General features: G+C 36.3%; 1 protein-coding gene and 1 non-coding gene across 23 annotated transcripts in view; one reads left to right on the top strand and one right to left on the bottom strand.

Annotated features, from left to right (window-relative positions):
* Positions 1-19,951, bottom strand: part of ANKRD17 (ankyrin repeat domain 17) — a 180,789-nt gene that overhangs the window by 6,925 nt on the left and 153,913 nt on the right. For all 22 annotated transcript variants that reach the window (XM_081586784.1, XM_081586786.1, XM_081586770.1 and 19 more), the window contains 6 exons: positions 18,901-19,072; positions 16,840-17,287; positions 16,256-16,411; positions 14,069-14,218; positions 11,073-12,709; positions 2,902-3,099 (listed from right to left, as the gene is read on the bottom strand). In XM_081586784.1, the coding sequence (XP_081442910.1) occupies positions 2,902-3,099; positions 11,073-12,709; positions 14,069-14,218; positions 16,256-16,411; positions 16,840-17,287; positions 18,901-19,072 (2,761 nt within the window). The remainder of the gene's footprint in view (positions 1-2,901; positions 3,100-11,072; positions 12,710-14,068; positions 14,219-16,255; positions 16,412-16,839; positions 17,288-18,900; positions 19,073-19,951) is intronic.
* Positions 17,519-17,591, top strand: TRNAE-CUC (transfer RNA glutamic acid (anticodon CUC)). The gene has a single exon. It is a non-coding gene; the product is annotated as a tRNA-Glu (tRNA).

Genomic DNA, 19,951 nt, shown 5'->3' with positions numbered 1-19,951 from the left:
TATGTTAGTAATTTAAAATGCAGATAGGTTTATTTGTTTCTATTTATATTCAATTTTAGTGTTTTTCCCTTCATCAAGGTTGATTGTTTTAAATTTGTGAATATTAACATGGCTACAAAAACAAAACTATTACTTACTACTGAGATAAGTTCTACTTCTTCCCTATTTCCTTACATTCTGCCTGAAAGTCTGATAAGGAATAAGAGCAGTTTCGAAGTAAGTGCCCACAGATTACTTTACAAATTACAAAGGGAAAAACGACAATTTGAAAGTGTAGAAACCTATGAAACCAAGTGGTCAAAGTTAACAGCACAAACTGACATTTTTATGCCTTCCAATGTAATACAGTGAGAAGGCTGCAACACTAATAGGAATGTTTCGGTCAAAAATATATAACTTAAACTTAAAAATGAAGAAATATCAGAAAAACAAATTGAACCATTTTACCAAACAACTGATCTGTAACCTTAAAAAAAAAAAAGCTTTCTTTGAAAGATTCAGAAAGTCTAAGCAAACAGTTCCAGGTTATTTGAAACTAAAAAGACATGGGAATTAAATGCAATCTGTGATACTGATTTTAATCTTGAAAAAGAGGAGACAATAAAGGCATTATTGGGACAACTGGTGAAATATGAGTGTGGACTATATATTAGATAATAATAATGTATCAAAGTAAAATTTGCAGAAGTTGATAACTGCATTGTAGTTTTGGAAGAGAAAGTTCTTGTGATTCCAAAATATTATAATCTGGAGTATTTAGGGGAAATCAGTTTGTATCTGCAACTATCTCTAAAATGGTACAGTAAGAAACCCCTACAATCCCTACACATACTCTACACACATACACGCACACACTTTCTCTTTCTCTCTCTCACACACACACACACACAGATACACAGCAGAGAAAGGGAGGAATGTGGCAACATGTTAACAAGTAGTGAATGAGGCTGGGGGAAATACACAAGGGTTCTTTATGCTATCTTAAAGGACCCTAGAGATATAAACAAATGCAACATGTTTACCTTAAAAAAGAAAAACAACACGTTTGCCTTAAAAAAGAAAAACAACACGTTTACCTTAAGTGGTTCACGGTTCAAAAGCAGAAAAGATCTATAAAAATGTTTTAGGACAATTGTGTGTGCGTGTGTATAGTTGTGCCTGACTCTTTGTGACCCCATGGATTGTAGCCTGCCAGACTTCTATGAGCATGGGATTTTCCAGGCAAGAATACTGGAGTGGGATGCCATGCCCTCCTCCAGGGGATCTTCCTGACTCAGGGATCCAACCTGCATGTCTTATGTCTTTTGCATTGGCAGGTGGGTGCCACCTGGGAAGCCCCATCAATCTTCCTTATAATGAACTAAATAAATAAATAAATATCCATATCCCTCCAGTACACAAATTTATGTTGTATTGAATACAGCTTTAAATAACTGAGGCTGTAACTTTTTATGATAAGCCAGATAGTTAAGACTAAAATGTCATAATCAGTTATTCTTTATAGTTATATTTACTTTCAATGTTCTATTAATAGCTTAAATTTAGATAAACCAGGGTAAATAGCCATGTTATACTATATTCACTTTATCTCAATTATGATTCTTAAGAAACCTTCTTTAGCTTTTTCAAAGATAGGTAAAGTATCTTCAATAGGAATTGCTGTGAACTTTTTTCTTTTTATCTTGGCACATTATTTGCATGCTTATTACATTATTTCTGGCATGTTTTTGTCACAGTCACTTTGAATTCTTTCTTAAACCATTTCTTTTAATTTAGGGACACCTGTACAAGGATACGTAATATTCCATGTGACAGTCTTTGTTATTTGACTGACAAACACAAGAAAAACTATACAATATGTAAATTCACTATATATATTCATGTTTTCACTGGCAGACATGCAAATCTCTCAAATATGAATTTTTTTTAACTCTTTCACTCAGAGAACCAGTCTCTATTAACTGAGCTCTAATGTTGTTAGAAGAAATTGTTAAAACTTAAAACAAACAAAAAAAAGGATTCTTATTAAAATTTCCTCAAAGTGAAAGCAATTTGATGTCTTTATTATCACTAAATAAATAAATAACCACAAATACAAAAAAACCTACTACCCTTATTACAGAATTCTCTTAATGTGAGTTGAATTCTCTGTTTATGTAGCAGATGCGATTTAAAGTAGACAAAAAAGTAGCCTTGTACTACTTTTAAGGCTACAAATCCTTCTTCTTGGAAGCTACATTCTCAAACCTAAAAGTAAATGTAAATCAACAATGACAAAACAAGACTTTTGATTCTCAAAAAATTATCTGTCTTAGAAATAAATCTCAAAAATACAATATTCTAGGTTTGACAGAACTGAAGTTGATTCTAATACTTTAAAAACCTGGAGACTTAAAAAAAAAAGAAAGAAAAACCTAGAGACTCTATTTAAATTCCTCCTAATTTCAGATTGCCAAGAACATAAATTACATTTTTATAGTATTTATTTATTTATTGAGGTATAGGATTTACAACTTTTTGTTAGTTTCTGGTGTAGAATATATACTCTTCTCCTTTTGACTTCAATCTTTCCATATATATATATATATATATGTACAGATACATGTACATATATACTGCTTTCCATATTCTTTTTAATTATGGTTTACTGCATGCTAAGTTGCTTCAGTCCTGTTCCACTCTTTATGACCCCATGGACTGTAGTCCGTGAGGTTCCTCTGTCCATGGGATTCTCCAGGCAAGAGTACTGGAGTGGGTTGCCATTCCCTTCTCCAGGTATAGTATTTAAATTATTAAGAGATTTAAAACCTAGAAATTCCTAACTTTGAAAAACTTAAAAAAATTTTTTTTAAGGGAACATAAAGGCAAACTCTTCCTCTAGAATTATTGTGTATTACTCACCATTTGATGCTGATGAACATGGAGTCAACAAACTAAGTGGGGAAAAATGTTGTCTGTTAAAGTTAGCAGCTGTGGGTGCTCCTCCAAGGGGTGCCCCAGGTCCATACATTTGACCTCCTGAAAGGTTTGAGGCAAAGTTTCCCAAATGTGTAGAGGAAGCTGTTACAGAACCATATGGTGAGTCCATATTGACAATACCTACAATGTAGAAGATAAATCATAATTTGTAATAGTTACCCTTAAGATATATAACTAGAAAAACCTAAAATTCCAAGAGGTGCCTAATAAATCCAAATATATTTTGGATTATTAAAAAAATTTCTCCTTGCTTACTTCTTCCAGGCCACTGACTCATTATCTTCCCCTTTATTTTATAAAGATAGCTATAAATAGGAAATTACCATGAAAAACATTTTATATTTAATTTTAATTTTGACAGATTATTATTTATTATAGGATACATGGAGATTTAATATAACACTAGAATTTACATAGGTTTGGTGGGCAAGGAGTTGTATCAAATTTTATCTTTAAAAAAACTTATAGAAATCAATCAATCATGAATTTATTAAAAATAAATAAACATTAAAAAAAAACACTTAAGGGGAGGGAGGGATGAGTAGGCAAATCACAGAGGATTTTTAAGACACTGAAAATACTCTGGATGATAGAATGATGGTGAATACACATCACCAGACTTTGTTCAAATTTACAGAACGTACAGCATTACAAGAGTGAACCCTCTATATACTACAGACTTTGATAAGGATGTGTGAATGTACATTCATCAACTGTAACAAAAGTATTACTCTAGAGTGGGATGTTGGTAATAAAGGAGGCTATGCCTGTATAGAGGTAGGTGGTATTGGAAATCTCTGTACTTTTCTCTCAATTTTGCTGTGAACTTAAGAGTGCTACTTAAAAAAAATAAAACCCTCAAAAAACGAAACAAAAAACCTATAGAAAGAAAGGACTGCAGATATACTCTTACAATAAACAGATCTGATGATCAGCACCTTAACTAAAGTGACCGTGCTTTCCATAGCTAATTGAGGGACAGTCTGTCACTGAGTGCCTCCTGATAAAATGTAGCGTGAGATTTAAACATTACCTATCTGATATTCCTGCTAGAAATGTTTAACCAGAATGTAATCATGGATTGAGAAAACAGGCAAATCTGAAATGTAGGACATTCTTCAAAGGATTCAATGTTGAGAAGAACAAAAGAAGGTGGTGAGATGTTTTTGACTGGAGGAGATCAAAGAGACATAATAGCCAAAAGCAATGTATGAACCTTGATGGCTGCATCAAAAGGAGAGAAAATAGAATGTATAGGCATAAAGGATGTATCTGGCATGATGGTTCTACATACTGGGTGCTATTACTGAATTAATTTCCCTTTTCTAGGGTGCAGAAATAGCGGTGTAGCTGTGAAGGCAAACATGCCTGTGTTGACCTGAATCTAATACTTCCCTCTGATGGACTTGAAAGTTGAACTTCATGGCTAATTTTGGCTCTAATCACTGTATACCCCTTAAAACTTCACCTCTCTATGGATTGTGTCCTTTTTCTATACTTTTCCAAAAAAAATAGTATTTCCTTTTTCTCTAAATCTTAATTTTAGTATTTTTTTTTTAACATTTAGTAATTTTATTTATTTCATTTTCATAGTTTTACAGTATTAGTAAAAATAATGGTCATTATAAGTAAATACAAAATGGAAGTTGATGGAAAAATAATCCCAAGTCTTCCTGGTTAATTCGCTACCCCATTCCTCTCCCCAAAACTAGCTAGTATATGGCAAATATCCTTTCACATGTTATCTTTAGGCATATATTTACTTTGTGGTGGTGGGTGGTTTAGTCGCTAAGTTGCGTCTGACTCTTGCAACCCCATGGACTGCAGCTCACCAGGCTCCTTTGTCCAGGGATTTTCCAGGCAAGAATGCTGGAGTGGATTGCCATTTTCTTCTCCAAATTTTAGTCGTTTTTAACATATTTCTGACAAAATGGGGTCCACGGGAGAAGGGAATGGCAAACCACTTCAGTATTCTTGCTTGAGAACCCCATGAACAGTATGAAAAGGCAAAAGATAGGACACCAAAAGATGAACTCTCCAGGTCAGTAGGTGCCCAAAATGCTACTGGAGATCAGTGGAGAAATAACTCCAGAAAGAATGAAAAGATGGAGCCAAAACAAAAACAACACCCAGCTGTGGATGTGACTGGTGATAGAAGCAAGGTCTGATGCTGTAAAGAGCAATACTGCATAGGAACCTGGAATGTCAGGTCCATAAATCAAAGCAAATTGGGAGTGGTCAAACAGGAGATGGCAAGAGTGAATGTCAACATTTCAGGAATCAGCTAACTAAAATGGACTGGAATGGGTGAATTTAACTCAGATGACCATTATATCTACTACTGTGGGCAAGAATCCCTTAGAAGAAATGGAGTAGCCATCATGGTCAACATAAGAGTCCGAAATGCAGTACTTGGATGCAATCTCAAAAACGACAGAATGATCACTGTTCGTTTCCAAGGCAAACCATTCAATATCACAGTAATTCAAGTCTATGCCCTGACCAGTAACGCTAAAGAAGCTGAAGTTGAATGGTTCTATGAAAACCTACAAGACCTTTTAGAATTAACACCCAAAAGAGATGTCCATTTCATTATAGGGGACTGGAATGCAAAAGTAGGAAGTCAAGAAACACCTGGAGTAACAGGCAAATTTGGCCTTGGAGTACAGAATGAAGCAGGGCAAAGGCTAATAGAGTTTTGCCAAGAGAATGCACTGGTCATAACAAACGCCCTTTTCCAACAACATAAGAGAAGACTCTACACTTGGAAATCACAAGATAGCCAACACTGAATTCAGACTGATTATATTCTTTGCAACCAAAGATGGGAGAAGCTCTATACAGTCAGCAAAAACAAGACTAGGAGCTGACTGTGGCTCAGATCATGAACTCCTTATTGCCAAATTCAGAATGAAATTGAAGAAAGTGGGGAAAACCACTAGACCATTCAGGTATGACCTAAATCAAATTCCTTACGATTATACAGTGGAAGTGATAAATAGATTTAAGGGCCTAGATCTGACAGACAGAGTGCCTAATGAACTATGGACAGAGGTTTGTGACACTGTACAAGAGGCAGGGATCAAGACCATCCCCAAGAAAAAGAAATGCAAAAAAGCAAAATGGCTGTCTGAGGAGGCCTTACAAATAGCTGTGAAAAGAAGAGAAGCGAAAAGCAAAGGAGAAAAGGAAACATATATCCATTTGAATGCAGAGTCCCAAAGAATAGCAAGGAGAGATAAGAAAGCCTTCCTCAGTGATCAATGCAAAGAAATAGAGGAAAACAATACAATGGGAAAGACTAGAGATCTCTTCAAGAAAATTAGAGCTACCGAGGGAACATTTCATGCAAACATGGGCTCAGTAAAGGACAGAAATGGTATGGACCTAACAGAAGCAGAAGATATTAAGAAGAGGTGGCAAGAATACACAAGAGAACTGTACAAAAAAGATCTTCAAGACCCAGATAATCACAATGGTGTGATCACTCACCTAGAGCCAGACATCCTGGAATGTGAAGTCAAGTGGGCGTTAGGAAGCATCAGTATGAACAAAGCTAGTAGAGGTGATGGAATTTCAGTTGAGGTATTTCAAATCCTGAAAGATGATTCTGTGAAAGTGCTGCGCTCAATACGTTAGCAAATGTGGAAAACTCAGCAGTGGCCACGGGACTGGAAAAGGTCAGTTTTCATTGCAATCCCAAAGAAAGGCAATGCCAAAGAATGCTCAAACTACCGCACAATTGCACTCATCTCACACGCTAGCAAAGTAATGCTCAAAATTCTCCAAGCCAGGCTTTAGCAATACGTGAACTGTGAACTTCCAGATGTTCAAGCTGGTTTTAGAAAAGGCAGAGGAACCAGAAATCAAATTGCCAACATCCGATGGATCATTGAAAAAGCAAGAGAGCACCAGAAAAACATCTATTTCTGCTTTATTGACTATGCCAAAGCTTTTGACTGTGTGGATCACAATAAACTGTGGAAAATTCTGAAAGAGATAGGAATACCAAACCACCTGACCTGCCTCTTGAGAAACCTGTATGCAGGTCAGGAAGCAACAGTTAGAACTGGATATGGAACAACAGACTGGTTCCAAATAGGAAAAGGAGTACATCAAGGCTGTATTGGAGAAGGCAACGGCAACCCACTCCAGTACTCTTGCCTGGAAAATCCCATGGATGGAGGAGGAGCCTGGTTAGGCTGCAATCCATGGGGTCGCGAAGAGTTGAACATGACTGAGCGACTTCACTTTCACGCATTGGAGAAGGAAATGGCAACCCACTCCAGTGTTCTTGCCTAGAGTATCCCAGGGACGGCAGAGCCTGGTGGGCTGCCGTCTATGGGGTCGCACAGAGTCCGACACTACTGAAGCGACTTAGCAGAAGCAGCAGCAAAGCTGTATATTGTCACCCTGCTTATTTAACTTATATGCAGAGTACATCATGAGAAATGATGGGCTGGATGAAGCACAAGCTGGAATCAAGATTGCCAGGAGAAATATCAATAACCTCAGATATGCAGATGACACCACCCTTATGGCAGAAAGTGAAGAAGAACTAAAGAGCCTCTTGATGAAAGTGATAGAGGAGAGTGAAAACGTTGGCTTAAAGTTCAACATTCAGAAAACTAAGATCATGGCATCTGGTCCCATCACTTCATGGGAAATAGATGGGGAAACAGTGGAAACAGTGACAGATTTTATTTTTTTGGGCTCCAAAATCACTGAAGATGGTGACTGCAGCTATGAAATTAAAAGACACTTACTCCTTGGAAGGAAAGTTATGACCAACCTAGACAGCATATTAAAAAGCAGAGACATTACTTTGCCCACAAAGGTCCGTCTAGTCAAGGCTATGGTTTTTCCAGTAGTCATGTATGGATGTGAGAGTTGGACTATAAAGAAAGAAGAGCATGGAAGAATTGATGCTTTTGAACTGCGGTGTTGGAGAAGACTCTTGAGAGTCCCTTGGACTGTAAGGAGATCCAATCAGTTCATCCTAAAGGAGATCAGTCCTGGGTATTCATTGGAAGGACCGATGTTGAAGCTGAAACTCCAATACTTTGGCCACCTGATGTGAAGAGCTGACTCATTTGAAAAGACCCTGATGCTGGGAAAGGTTGAAGGCAGGAGGAGAAGGGGATGACAGAGGATGAGATGGTTAGATGGCATCATCGACTCAATGGACATGAATTTGAGTAAACTCTAAGAGCTACTGATGGACAGGGAGGCCTGGCGTCCTGCGTCCATGGGGTCACAAAGAGTTGGACATGACTGAGTGACTTAACTGAATTGAAGTGAACACATTACCTAGATTTCACATTTTTTGAAAAGTAAAGTATTTTCACTAAATTCCAACTTTACAAAAATTAAATAAAAAAACATTTCTTATTCATCTCCAAAATATATAAACAGCTGATGCCACTCAATATTCAAAGAATAAACACCCTGTCAAACAATGGGCAAAAGATCTGAATAGACATTTCTCCAAGCAGACATACAGATGGCTAAAAAGCACATGAAAAGATGCTGAACATCACTAATTAGAGAAATGCAAATCAGAACTACACAAAGTATCACCTTATACTGGTCAGAATGGCCACCATCAAAAAGCCCAATAACAATAAATGCTGGAGAGAGTATGGAGAAAAGGGTATACTCTTACACTATTGGTAAGAATGTAAATTTGTATAGCCACTATGGAGAACAGTATGGAGGTTCCTTAGGAAAAAAAAACAGAGCTACCATATGATCCCTGGTGGCTCAGAGGTAAAAGAATCTGCCTGCAATGTGGAAGACCTGGGTTCGATCCCTAGGTCGGGAAGATCTTCTGGAGAAGGAAATGGCAACCTATTTCAGTATTCTTGCCTGGAAAATGCCATGGACAAGAAGAGCCTGGCAGGCTACAGTCCATGGGGTTGCAAAGAGTTGGACACGACTGAGCGACTAACACACTATATGACCTAGCAATCCCACTCCTGGGCATATACCTGGAGAAACCATAATTTGAAAAGATACATTCACCTCAGTGTTCACTGCAGCACTATTTACAATAGCCAGGACATGTAAGCAATCCAAATGTCCATCAACAGAGGAATGGATAAAGAAGATGCAGTACGTATGTACAGTGGAATATTACTTGGCCATAAAAAAGAACGAAATAATGCCGTTTGTAGGAACATGGATGGACCTAGAATTGTCATACTGAGTGAAGTCAGACAGAGAAAAACAGATATATGATATAGCTTGTATATGGAATTCAAAAAAAGAGTATAAATAAAAAAAACTTATCTACAAAACAAAAATAAAGTTATAGATGTAGCTCTGTACATATGTAGAAAACAAACTTATGGGTACCAGGGGGTAAGGGACAAATTGTGAGATTAGAATTGACATATATACACTATTGTATACAAAATAAGTAATAAGAACCTACTGTACAACACAAGGAACTCTACTTACTACTCTGTAATGGCCTATATAGGGAAATAATCTTAAAAAGAGTGGATATATGTACATATATTACTGATTCATTTTGTTGTACACTTGAAACTAACACAACATTGTCAATCAACTATACTCCAATAAAATTTTTTAAAAAAAGCATTACCAATGTATTAGCGTATGAAGCTTTACAGTAAATTACATTGATTCTATTGTTTTAGTACTCAAGAAAAACTGCTTTTGAAAATACACAAAAAATGTTTCAATCAACTCCCAGCAAAGAAATATTTACTGATCATGTTCATTACATTATATTTATGTGCTAACAGGTAAACGTAACAATCAGTTCCCATTAGTCCCAGAATGTCATCTCTTCAATAACATACATCAAGTTGGCAACCTTTCTGTAAAGGCGTAAATAATATTTTTAGACATCAGTAGAGCATGGAAATAGAAAAAGAACATTATAGGAAAATTGTGGAGTATGAATCAAGTCGCCAGTCTAGTTAATTATACTGTTCCATGTTTATGTAAGATTTAACATTAGGGGAAACTGGAGTAATTATAGAACTGTTTTATAAAAAAATATTTCAAAGTAAAAAGTTAAAAAAGAAAAAGCAACCACTCAAAACCAGATCTTTAGATCTTCTTTAAATATCAGCACTGCCCAATAGAACTTTTTATGTTAACAGGTGTGTTCAACATCTGCGCTGTCCAATATGGCTGTATCTGCTCATTAAGTAAGTACTTGAAATATGATCAGCCTACAGCCACTATGGAAAACAGGATGGAGGATCTTCATAAGAACTGAAAGTGGAACTACCACAAGGATCCTGCAATTCCACTTCTGGAAATATATTCAAAAGAAACAAAAATACTAACTTGAAAATATACCTACACTCCCATGTTCATTATAGCATTATTTATAATAGCTAAGACATGGAAAAAAACCTAAGTATCCATTCACGGATGAATGGAAAAGAAGTTGTGGCACACATACACTTTTTTTTTTAATATGGCTGAATATTCCACTGTGTGTGTGTGTGTGGGGGGGGTATTATTCAGCCATATATATATTTAAAAAAGGAGGAAATTCTGCCATTTCTGATAAAATGGATGTGCCATGAGGGCACCAAACTAAGTAAAACAAGTCAGAGAAAGATAAAGTTTACGTTTTCATTTATTGTAGAATTTAAAACAAACAAACTTGTTGAAAAAGATCAGATTTGTGGATATCAGAGGTGGGGGCGTTGCAGATTGAAGGTAGAATTGACTGTAAAGTGGAAGTAAAATAAAATTTTAAAAATATGTGGTATTTTTTATTTGAAATAAAAGCAAACTTTTGATGGCATTACCTTATTAAATTAAAATATAAGAGACTTAATTTTTTTGTTTTGAGAGAGAAAAATGTATCTGATGAAGAAATTTACTTATGGTAAATTTAAGGTAAAGTCCATTGCAGTTTCTAAAAAGATTTAAAAAAATAATAATGCCATACTAAATACGCTCAATACTCACAACAGCATTTGATTTAGTACAACAGTTTGTCGATCTGGCTCAGTCAGAGTACAAATATTAAAAAATAACCAGAGTTTTTGCATCATCTGTGTAAATGAGCAGGTGTAGAATGTCAGAAAATAGAAACTTACCTGAGGGACTTGGAGCAGGTCTCTGTAATGGTGGTCTGAAACCTGGAGCTTTAGAAGTATCAGACTGATGCAAGGGATCTGAATTTGGCAAATATGAGGATTTTCCTGATAGCATAGATTCTGGTGTTGACTGAGATGAAACAACAGATCCTCCCCAGAAGGCATGAGCAGAAGTCGGGCTATTTTCAAACAATGTGCTAAAGGGCCCAAATGGTAAGGGGGCACTGAAATTAGGAGCAATAGGTTTATTTGCTGGATGTACTGAATTTTGACAAGCACTTTGTGTACTTAAGGTTGAAGGTAGCTGGACAGAGGAGGGAACACTGTGAGGTCTTTTAATGTGATTGACACTGAGGACTGCAACAGATGAATTTTGCACTGGAGCTGGATTCTTGTGAGGGGCAGTTGTGCCATGAGAGGGTGGTCTAATAGCAGGGGGTTCCATTTTAGGAGGAGGCTGGGAGCATCCCATTTGTGTCTGAGGCATAGGGTAAGTCACTGGGGCAGTAGAAGGCACCGCCACTGGAGCAGAACTTGTGGTTGCTAAAGGAGGAACAGTCATTCTGACTTCCGGGGGAGGAACCTGAGACTGCTGAAGAGGTGGTCTTGGCTCCTGAGAAGCAGATCCCGGAGGCTGTTGCTGAGTAGAATGAACTGATGAACTCCCAGAAGAACTGCTGCTATTTGGAGGTCTACTGTTTGTTGTTTCTACTACTGGTGGACTACCTGCTTCCGGTTCAGAGGAAGATGCCCCTTTATTTGGAGATGCTGTTCCACAATCCAAAGGGCTGTTTCTAGAAACTCCTCCTGGCTGCGCTGGTGGTGACGGGGAAGATGGGGATGATACTGGGTAGTGTTCTTTGGCAGTAGGCATAGGATATGTGGCATTTGTGGGTGCAGTGCTGTTGTTGCTTGCTGTGGTTGTGACTGTTGTGGTGGTGGCATTGGATGTCTTCACAACTGTGACAAAAAGCTGCCTTCTAACGGAAGGTGAACTCGGACTGCCATTTGTAGATGTACCAGGCACCGTTGAAGCTGATGAACTGGTTGTAGTTGTTGGACTTGAAGTTAAAGAACCTGCTGAATTCACCTGAGAACCACTGCTATTCTGATTGCTATGGCGAGGCACCATGTGAGGCTTAGGCGAGTTAGTAGCTCTGGCAGGGCTCAAAGGCCTGACAGGAAAAGGACCCCAAGTGGACTGAGCTGGTGGAAAAGTACCTCCAAAGTGGGTCATGGGCAACCTTGGTGGACGGATCTGCTGGAAAGTCTGAGCAGCAAGCAAAGCATGTGCAAACTGTGGAGGAGGATATGCTAATGGAAGAGAAACTGGAAAACCAGGCCTCACATTATTCACTGGGTTCTTAATGGTTTTGTGAGTAGATGCAGAAGAAATTGCAGGCACAGTAAGTGCTGTGGCAGTTTGAGATGTTGATGACAGAGCTACAGTCGTCATTTTAATTCCCATTAAGGAGCTGTTAGCAGCAGTGGTGGTAGGTGCTGATGACCCTATTTTGGAATTTGCTGAGGAGCTTTTCAAACGATTCTTTGGAATGAGTTCATCAATTTCTTTGTCTGGATCCTTGATCAGAGCATTGATCAACTGAGTTGCCTGTCTTGTTGATTCAGTGCCACCCCTACAAGTTGACCAAAAAAAAAAATTAGGTCTAATTTCCCCTTTTTAAGATACATAAAGCCTAAATTCATTTGTGTGTGCACTGCATATGTATGCCCATATATACAGAGAACAGACAAAAAGTCAAGCAGAAAATTTTCTATTTTTGAGGTATTTTGCAAGCAAAGAGATAAACTGGTCCAACACACCACTATATTTTTCAAAGGAGAAACAAATTACTTCTTTTCAAAAAATTTAATTTCACTATTGTTTCCTCAGGCTAAGCAATCATTTTCCAACTGTGAAATACATTCTAGATCGAAAAATCACTGCACTTAAAGTCCTACATAATCTATATTGTTACCATTAAGTTAAACAATTGATCAATCTTAAAAGCAGTACAATTAAGCAAGAACAATAATATCACTGAGTAAGAAAACAGTCTTTTATTTTAAATTCAGGTATGTAAAATGACTCTATTTACAGCATGTTTACTACTGGTTTCTCTATAAGTAGAGTGATTATTGTAACTATTTTGGACAGATGTCTCATGAGAGAAGAATCCTGATAATGCCAACAATGGCCATAACGTCAAAACCCAGTCTTCAATGTTTAGGAATATATGTGACTGACAGGAAAACCTTATGGAAACCCTGAGGTGGAAATTACTCATAAAGGGTTTCTGCTTTCCCTCTTCTCTGGATAAGGCAAGTGTGACCACAACTACCCCAGGAGAAGCATAAAAAAGATAGGAGAGGAGGATAAGTATAAAACAGAGTGAGTTAATTGCTTCTTCCTGTTGAGGCAAGTTGTTAAACTATCAGCCCCTCTAATACCATGAATGGCACCAGTCTATTACAAACAAATTTATGATTTCTTACAATATCATCTTTATTTTAAGGATATTACAGCACAGAAATACTCAAATATTCAATTCAAAACAAATATCTACTTTAGATTTAAATCTATTGCTGAGCTCATATTCTATGGATACAATTTGAGAATAATAAATCTCAAATGCTAATTTAAGAGAAAGATGGAAAATTACTAAAATGTGTTAGAAATCCATTCCTTCTTAAAAATTCTCAGAATAAGTTTTAAGACTGCCTTATTAAATGTTTATATAAGGAAAAATTATTCAAATCTTTGTCATACACACAAAAAAGAAAAATTTTTTTAAAGTCCTTTGAAATAATTCATTAAGAACATATAAATTAGAAAAACAAATTGTAAGAGTTATTTTCTCCAACACAAATCAAATTCTCATTTAAAAGTATGCTACTAAATACAAAGTTCCATTGAAAACTCAAATGTTTATCTATAATTTTTAAGCTCTAGTGCAATAAATATAAAGGGGAAAAAAAAAGAGACAAAATTTTGCCTTATAGTTATTATCCGGTCTCCCGTCTTGTCTTTCTGCTTATCAATATCTATGTGTGCACCAGTGAATTCCCGAATAGCATTAATATTACAGCCTCCTCTTCCAATCACTCTGGATATCACAGTTGATGGAACAGATACTTTCTTTGACCTGTTTAATGGTTGGAAAAATAAATTAAGATAAATCATAAATATCAGTGGTTGTAATTAAGACATTTATACTAAAATATGTTTCTATAAATGCAGAACATTGTTGAAAAAGCCTCTTCTACCTAGTCTCATCCTAAATGATACAAGGCAACTTAGAGTCACAGAAAAAAAGAGAAAGAATGAGTTTCTCATCTCATTACCAAAAACTGTTTGCTTTTTTGACTTTTATCCTTCATTATGATCTATAAAGCACACCCATGTAGACATACACTGTGTAAACGCAAATACTAATGGCAAATAAAACAGACGGGTTCCCACCCACATATATTGACTATGTAGAAACCAAGTAAGAAAATCATAACACGATGTCATGTAACAGGGTATCATAAAGACACATTGATAGGGGTGTCTAATCTAGCCCAAGGAGTTAAGAAAGGTTTCTTGTGAGTGCCTTTAGGTGCCTGACTTACATTCTTGTTTTTAATACCCAATATATAACTGAAAGGATATTAAAAATTCACCGTTTTCCTGCATTCTTCTACAGGCCTTCATGATTATCCACAAATATGGACACTTGCTAAGGTATGTTTAGTTGTGTGAGGAAACAGAAAAGCCTGTTGGAATTCCAAAAAGCAAAACCCACCTAACACAAAATTACTCAGATTCAGGAAGGGTAGATATAAATTTTTTACCAGTCTAAACTAAAGAATACTTCTAAAAGAAAAACAGTACAACTCTCAATAAAAAGAATGAGCCAATTATGCTGCAGTGAATAAGTAAATTATTTATTCACAGTAGATTAAATATTGAATTAGAATTTTTTAAAATGGTAGTGTTTAAAAACCTTGCCTCCCTGCCCTTTTATATGTATAATTAAGTCATCTGATAATTCCTTTTCCCTTAAAGAACATAATAACTCAGGGATCATTATTTTAAATTAGTTAAGAATTTGTTTGTATACTATAAGATGTATGCAGGGACTTCCCTTGGTGGTCTAGTGATTGGGAATCTGCCTTCCAAAGGAGGGGATGAGAATTTGATCCTTGGTTGGGGAACTAAGATCCCACATGCCCTGGGGCAACTAAGCCCAGGCACCCGCAACTAGAGAGCCTGAGTGCTCCAGAGTCTGTTTGTTATAACAAGTGAAGCCCACAAACCACAAGAGGAGCCCAAGTGCTGCAACTGGAGATGCCCACAACAGCAATGAAGACCCAGTGCAACCAAAAAGAAATAAATAAAACTGCATGCAAAAAATAGAATTATCTTATTTTTATATGAGAGCATGGATAATGGAAGCTGGTGAGTCCCAGTCCATGGGGTTGCAGAGTCGGACATGACTGAGCAACTAACAATGTGAATAAACTCTGGTGTTACGATTTTAATTAGTTCAATAGCGGTGTGACAGACAGAGATGAAGACAGAGATGGAGGTTGAGGGGAAGTCTTGGCCGAAAACAGGAAAAGAGATGTACGTTATATATTTTTTTTGGTCACATCCTTTCTGGGTAGGTGATATCTGATCACCTTTCAGTTTCTGGGATACTGTTTTCCTTTTTAACACATTATTTTAAAAATTCCAAGCAAAATACAGTAAAATATTTTAGTTCTAAAACTCTTGAAGTAAAAATATTCTATGATTTGAAGACAAGAATAGTTTAAAACCAATATTTATTCACTCCCCAAATATTTATAAGCATGTGGTAGACACTACCTACTGGGCTCCAAGGTTACAAGGAAGAATAAGACAATCTATCACCTTAAAGAAATTAGTTCACTACCAAAAGCCAGTATCTATGCAGGTGAAGCAGACACACAATGACCTAACTTTTTATGTAAAATCTACCAGTTTTGAAAGTATTAACATATACTTTTTTCCATATAAAATATAGTATAGGTTGCCTCCGTTGGCAGCCCTGGGCCACCAGTTTGTTTGCAGCATTTGGAACAGTTAGGGGAATTTAATCATACGGTAGACTTACTTCTCTGTGAAATAGAGCACATATAAAAAGAATGAGAAAAACAAAGAAATAATCAATTACCTTCTTACAACCTCTTTCCATCCTTCTTCCCTCTTCTGTCCACGCTTGGGACTTGCTACTGTTAATTTCCCATTTGGAGAGGAAAGGGGAGATGGACCAGATTTTGTGCAAGTGGAGAGAGAATTACTGGTCACTTCACTGATAGTCTCTGACAATCTTTAACAAGGAGGAAAAACACACATTAAATATAGAACAGACAAACAATTTTTTAATGTTAACAGCAAACTGTTACATAATTTTATTCTTTATTTTTTGAATAACTATTATGAGTAAATGAGAAATTTATTTTTCATTTTCCAATACTGGGCATAATATGAAGGGGCAATTTTAAGAAGGTGGTATCTAGAGGTCAATTATAACGGAACTGAAATACAATAACAATCTCTGAAAAACTACAACTGATACTTATCATGAGTTAAGTTTAACAATCCAAATGAAGAAATTACATAGTAATTCTTTAAAGAATGTCCCTTCTTTAGAACAAACACTTACTTTGTCTTTTTCATTTGACTGCTTTATTAAAAAATTCAACAAAATGTTTCATAATGATACTATAAATTGTGAAAATAAAAATTGGAACTCACTTTATTGAAGACTTGCCAGAAACAGATTTTCTCTCCTCCTTTGGAAATGTAACCAGAACTGATGGCTGTTTCTTGCTGGTCACAGTGGTAGTGACCACAGCAGGTGAATGATTGTCACTCTTTCGGCTGCTGTTGCTGTTACTACTTTCATCACTGCAACTGGAAATTCTCATGTTATCACTATCTCCACTCTCACTGGTACTGCTGCTCTTGGACTCTCCGTTCACCTTCTCTGGCTGACTGTATGAGATTGGTAGTGGATCATCAAATATAATTTGAACGTTTTCTGGATTAATTTTATTTTTCCTGTTTTTCCTCTTTGAACTGGTTGTAGTTATGGTATTATTTCTTTTACCATGGGAACCTGCCAAAGTGGTCCACGTTGCAGATATACCTATGGTAGTAGTGGTTGTGGCACTTGGAGGCTCTGTCAAGACTTCAGGCTCATCTGTAGAAGCAGTAATACTGAATTAGCAAGTTCTAGTGTTCTTGGCATATATTTAGCTTTAAGCACTTGACAAAAATAAACTGAGAGGCTACCTTACTATTAGATATAAAGTCATCAGTCATCCTATCATTCACTAGTAATGAGATGGATATGATTTATCTATTCTCCTCTCTGTTCCTAAGTTCTAAACAACATATACTAGGAAGTTATAAAAAAATATTTCAGGGGCTCTTCCTGATGGTCCAGTGGCTAAGACACTACACTCTCAATGCAGGGGACCCAGGTTTGATTCCTGGTCAGGGAACTAGATCCATCATGCCACAGACAAGATCTCACACACTGCAAGTAAAGACCCTACATGCTGCAACTAAAAAAAGATCCTGTGTCCTGAAACTAAGACCTGGTGCAGACAAATACATAAATAAACATTTTTAAAAAATTTGGAGATATTTTGGGAATGAGTATGTACTATATATTACATATTATTCGTAATTATTAAATTTCTCAAGTGTAATAATGTTACTGTGATTACGTAAAATAATGTTCTTTTTTGGGAAATACTGCTCAAGTATATGGAGAAGGCATTGGTGACCCACTCCAGTACTCTTGCCTGGAAAATCCCATGGACAGAGGAGCCTGGTAGGCTACAGTCCGTGGGGTCTCACAGAGTCTGACACGACTGTGCGACTTCACTTTCACTTTTCACTTTCATGCATTGGAGAAGGAAATGGCAACCCACTCTAGTGTTCTTGCCTGGAGAATCCCAGGGACGGTGGAGCCTGGTGGGCTGCCGTCTGTGGGGTCGCACAGAGTCGGACACGACTGACGCGACTTAGCAGCAGCAGCAGCAGCAGCTCAAGTATATGGGGGTAATTTTGTATGATGTGTACAACATATATAAGACTATTCAGAAAAAAAAGAGGAAAACTATAAATGTGCCACAATGTTATATGAATCTAGGTGACTTGCAGGTATTCATCATACTAATTCTTAAACTTTTCTGTAGCTTGAAATTTTTCAAAATAAAAGACTGGAGGAGAGGGAAACACACACATACACACCATATATATTTGGTGGTTGAATGACAATAGTTCTAACAATATCCTTACCTCAAATGATTTTTAGTTAGAAAGTAATTAAAAGTAATTTCCTCATTTAAGAAAAATCTGAACATAGTCTTGACTGTAGATGAAATTATGGAAGTACTGATAATTTTTTTATGATTTTATGTATTTATTCCAGGTGCAATATCAGACATCTGCAATTTATTTTCAGAGAGCTTAGGGAAAAAATAAGTATATATACTTAGAGAAAAAGATAAAGCAACTATAGTAAAATGTTTGTTTTTAAATTAGGTGAAGGGTATTCAAGGTATTTGTTTTATCATTCTTTCAACTTGTGTGTAGGTTTGGAATTGTTTACAATAAAAAGTTGGGATGAAGTCAATAAATAAAAAGAGCATATAGATACTTTAGGGTTTAATAACATAAAAGATCTACTGTTATCTTGACACACTGATATTTAATGTGATCTTAAGTTATTTATATTTAATGAAATATAATTTTGAATAGAAAGCATTATATGAAACAAATTAGACGATTTAGAGAAAATACCTTCAACTTTATGCTTTTCTTTTTCTTGAGCAGCTTGGAGTTCAAAGTTTTCTTTATTTTTGGCTTCAATTTCTTCTAGTTTTCTTCTTTGTTCTTCCTTTTTCTTTCGTCTCTTCTCCTTTCTCTTTTCTCGTTTGGCAGCCAAAGCCAGCCTTCGACTTTCTTCCCTTAACTGTTAAAGAATCAATAAAACAGAATTATAACACTGGAATTTTCATTGGAAAAATGTTGTCACAGAATGTCATTCATCATAAAGGTACTGGGATACCAAAAAATTCAAAGTTATCTTAGTTCAACTCACTGTTTGATCAAAATCATACTCAAATCACTGTAAAGAAAAGATAATACTTTTAAATGTCAAGATCAAATTAATGATAAAAGACAACCTCATTTCAAAATGGATGATTGATAAAGATATACATAACTCCATAATCGCTGAGGAAATGTAAATTATAAGAGGTATCAGATAGCAAAAGTTTGGGAAAATGAATTCTTTCCTACACTGCCATTGGTACAAATATTAACGTTTTTGGAAAGGTAATTTGAAAGCCTTCTATGAAAATTACAAAATGCTTATCCTAAGAATATATTCTATAAAATGTCTACCTCTAGTAGAAAAACATAGGTTTAATACTTTCCATTGCAAAATTTGATTACTATGGTAGTAAAAGGAAACAAGGCAAATTTATGTGCGGAGATCCCGGGTGGGGATAAATTAACAACAGTATACATTTACAGAACACTGAGCTGTGCTCAGATGCTCAGTTATGTTGGACTCTTTGAGACCCCATGGACTGTAGCCCACCAGGCTCCTCTGTCCATGGGATTCTCCAGGCAAGATATACTGGAGCGGGTTGCCATTTTCACCTCCAGAGAATCTTCTTGACCCAGAGATCAAACCCACTTCTCTTGTATCTCCTGCACTAGCAAGCAAATTCTTTACTACTGGTGCCACCTGGGAAGCTATCTAAATATTTTATGTGCATTTTAAATATATGTCAAAACAATGATACTCAGTTTATGGAAAATGTCACAATAGCCTAACTAACAA

The sequence above is a fragment of the Giraffa tippelskirchi genome, chromosome 1, assembly GCF_054371585.1.
Source record: "Giraffa tippelskirchi isolate mGirTip1 chromosome 1, T2T-mGirTip1v1.2.pri, whole genome shotgun sequence".
Lineage (NCBI taxonomy): Eukaryota > Metazoa > Chordata > Mammalia > Artiodactyla > Giraffidae > Giraffa > Giraffa tippelskirchi.
The sequence above is the reverse complement of the archived record's forward strand: the minus strand, read 5'-3'. Positions and strand labels throughout refer to the sequence as shown.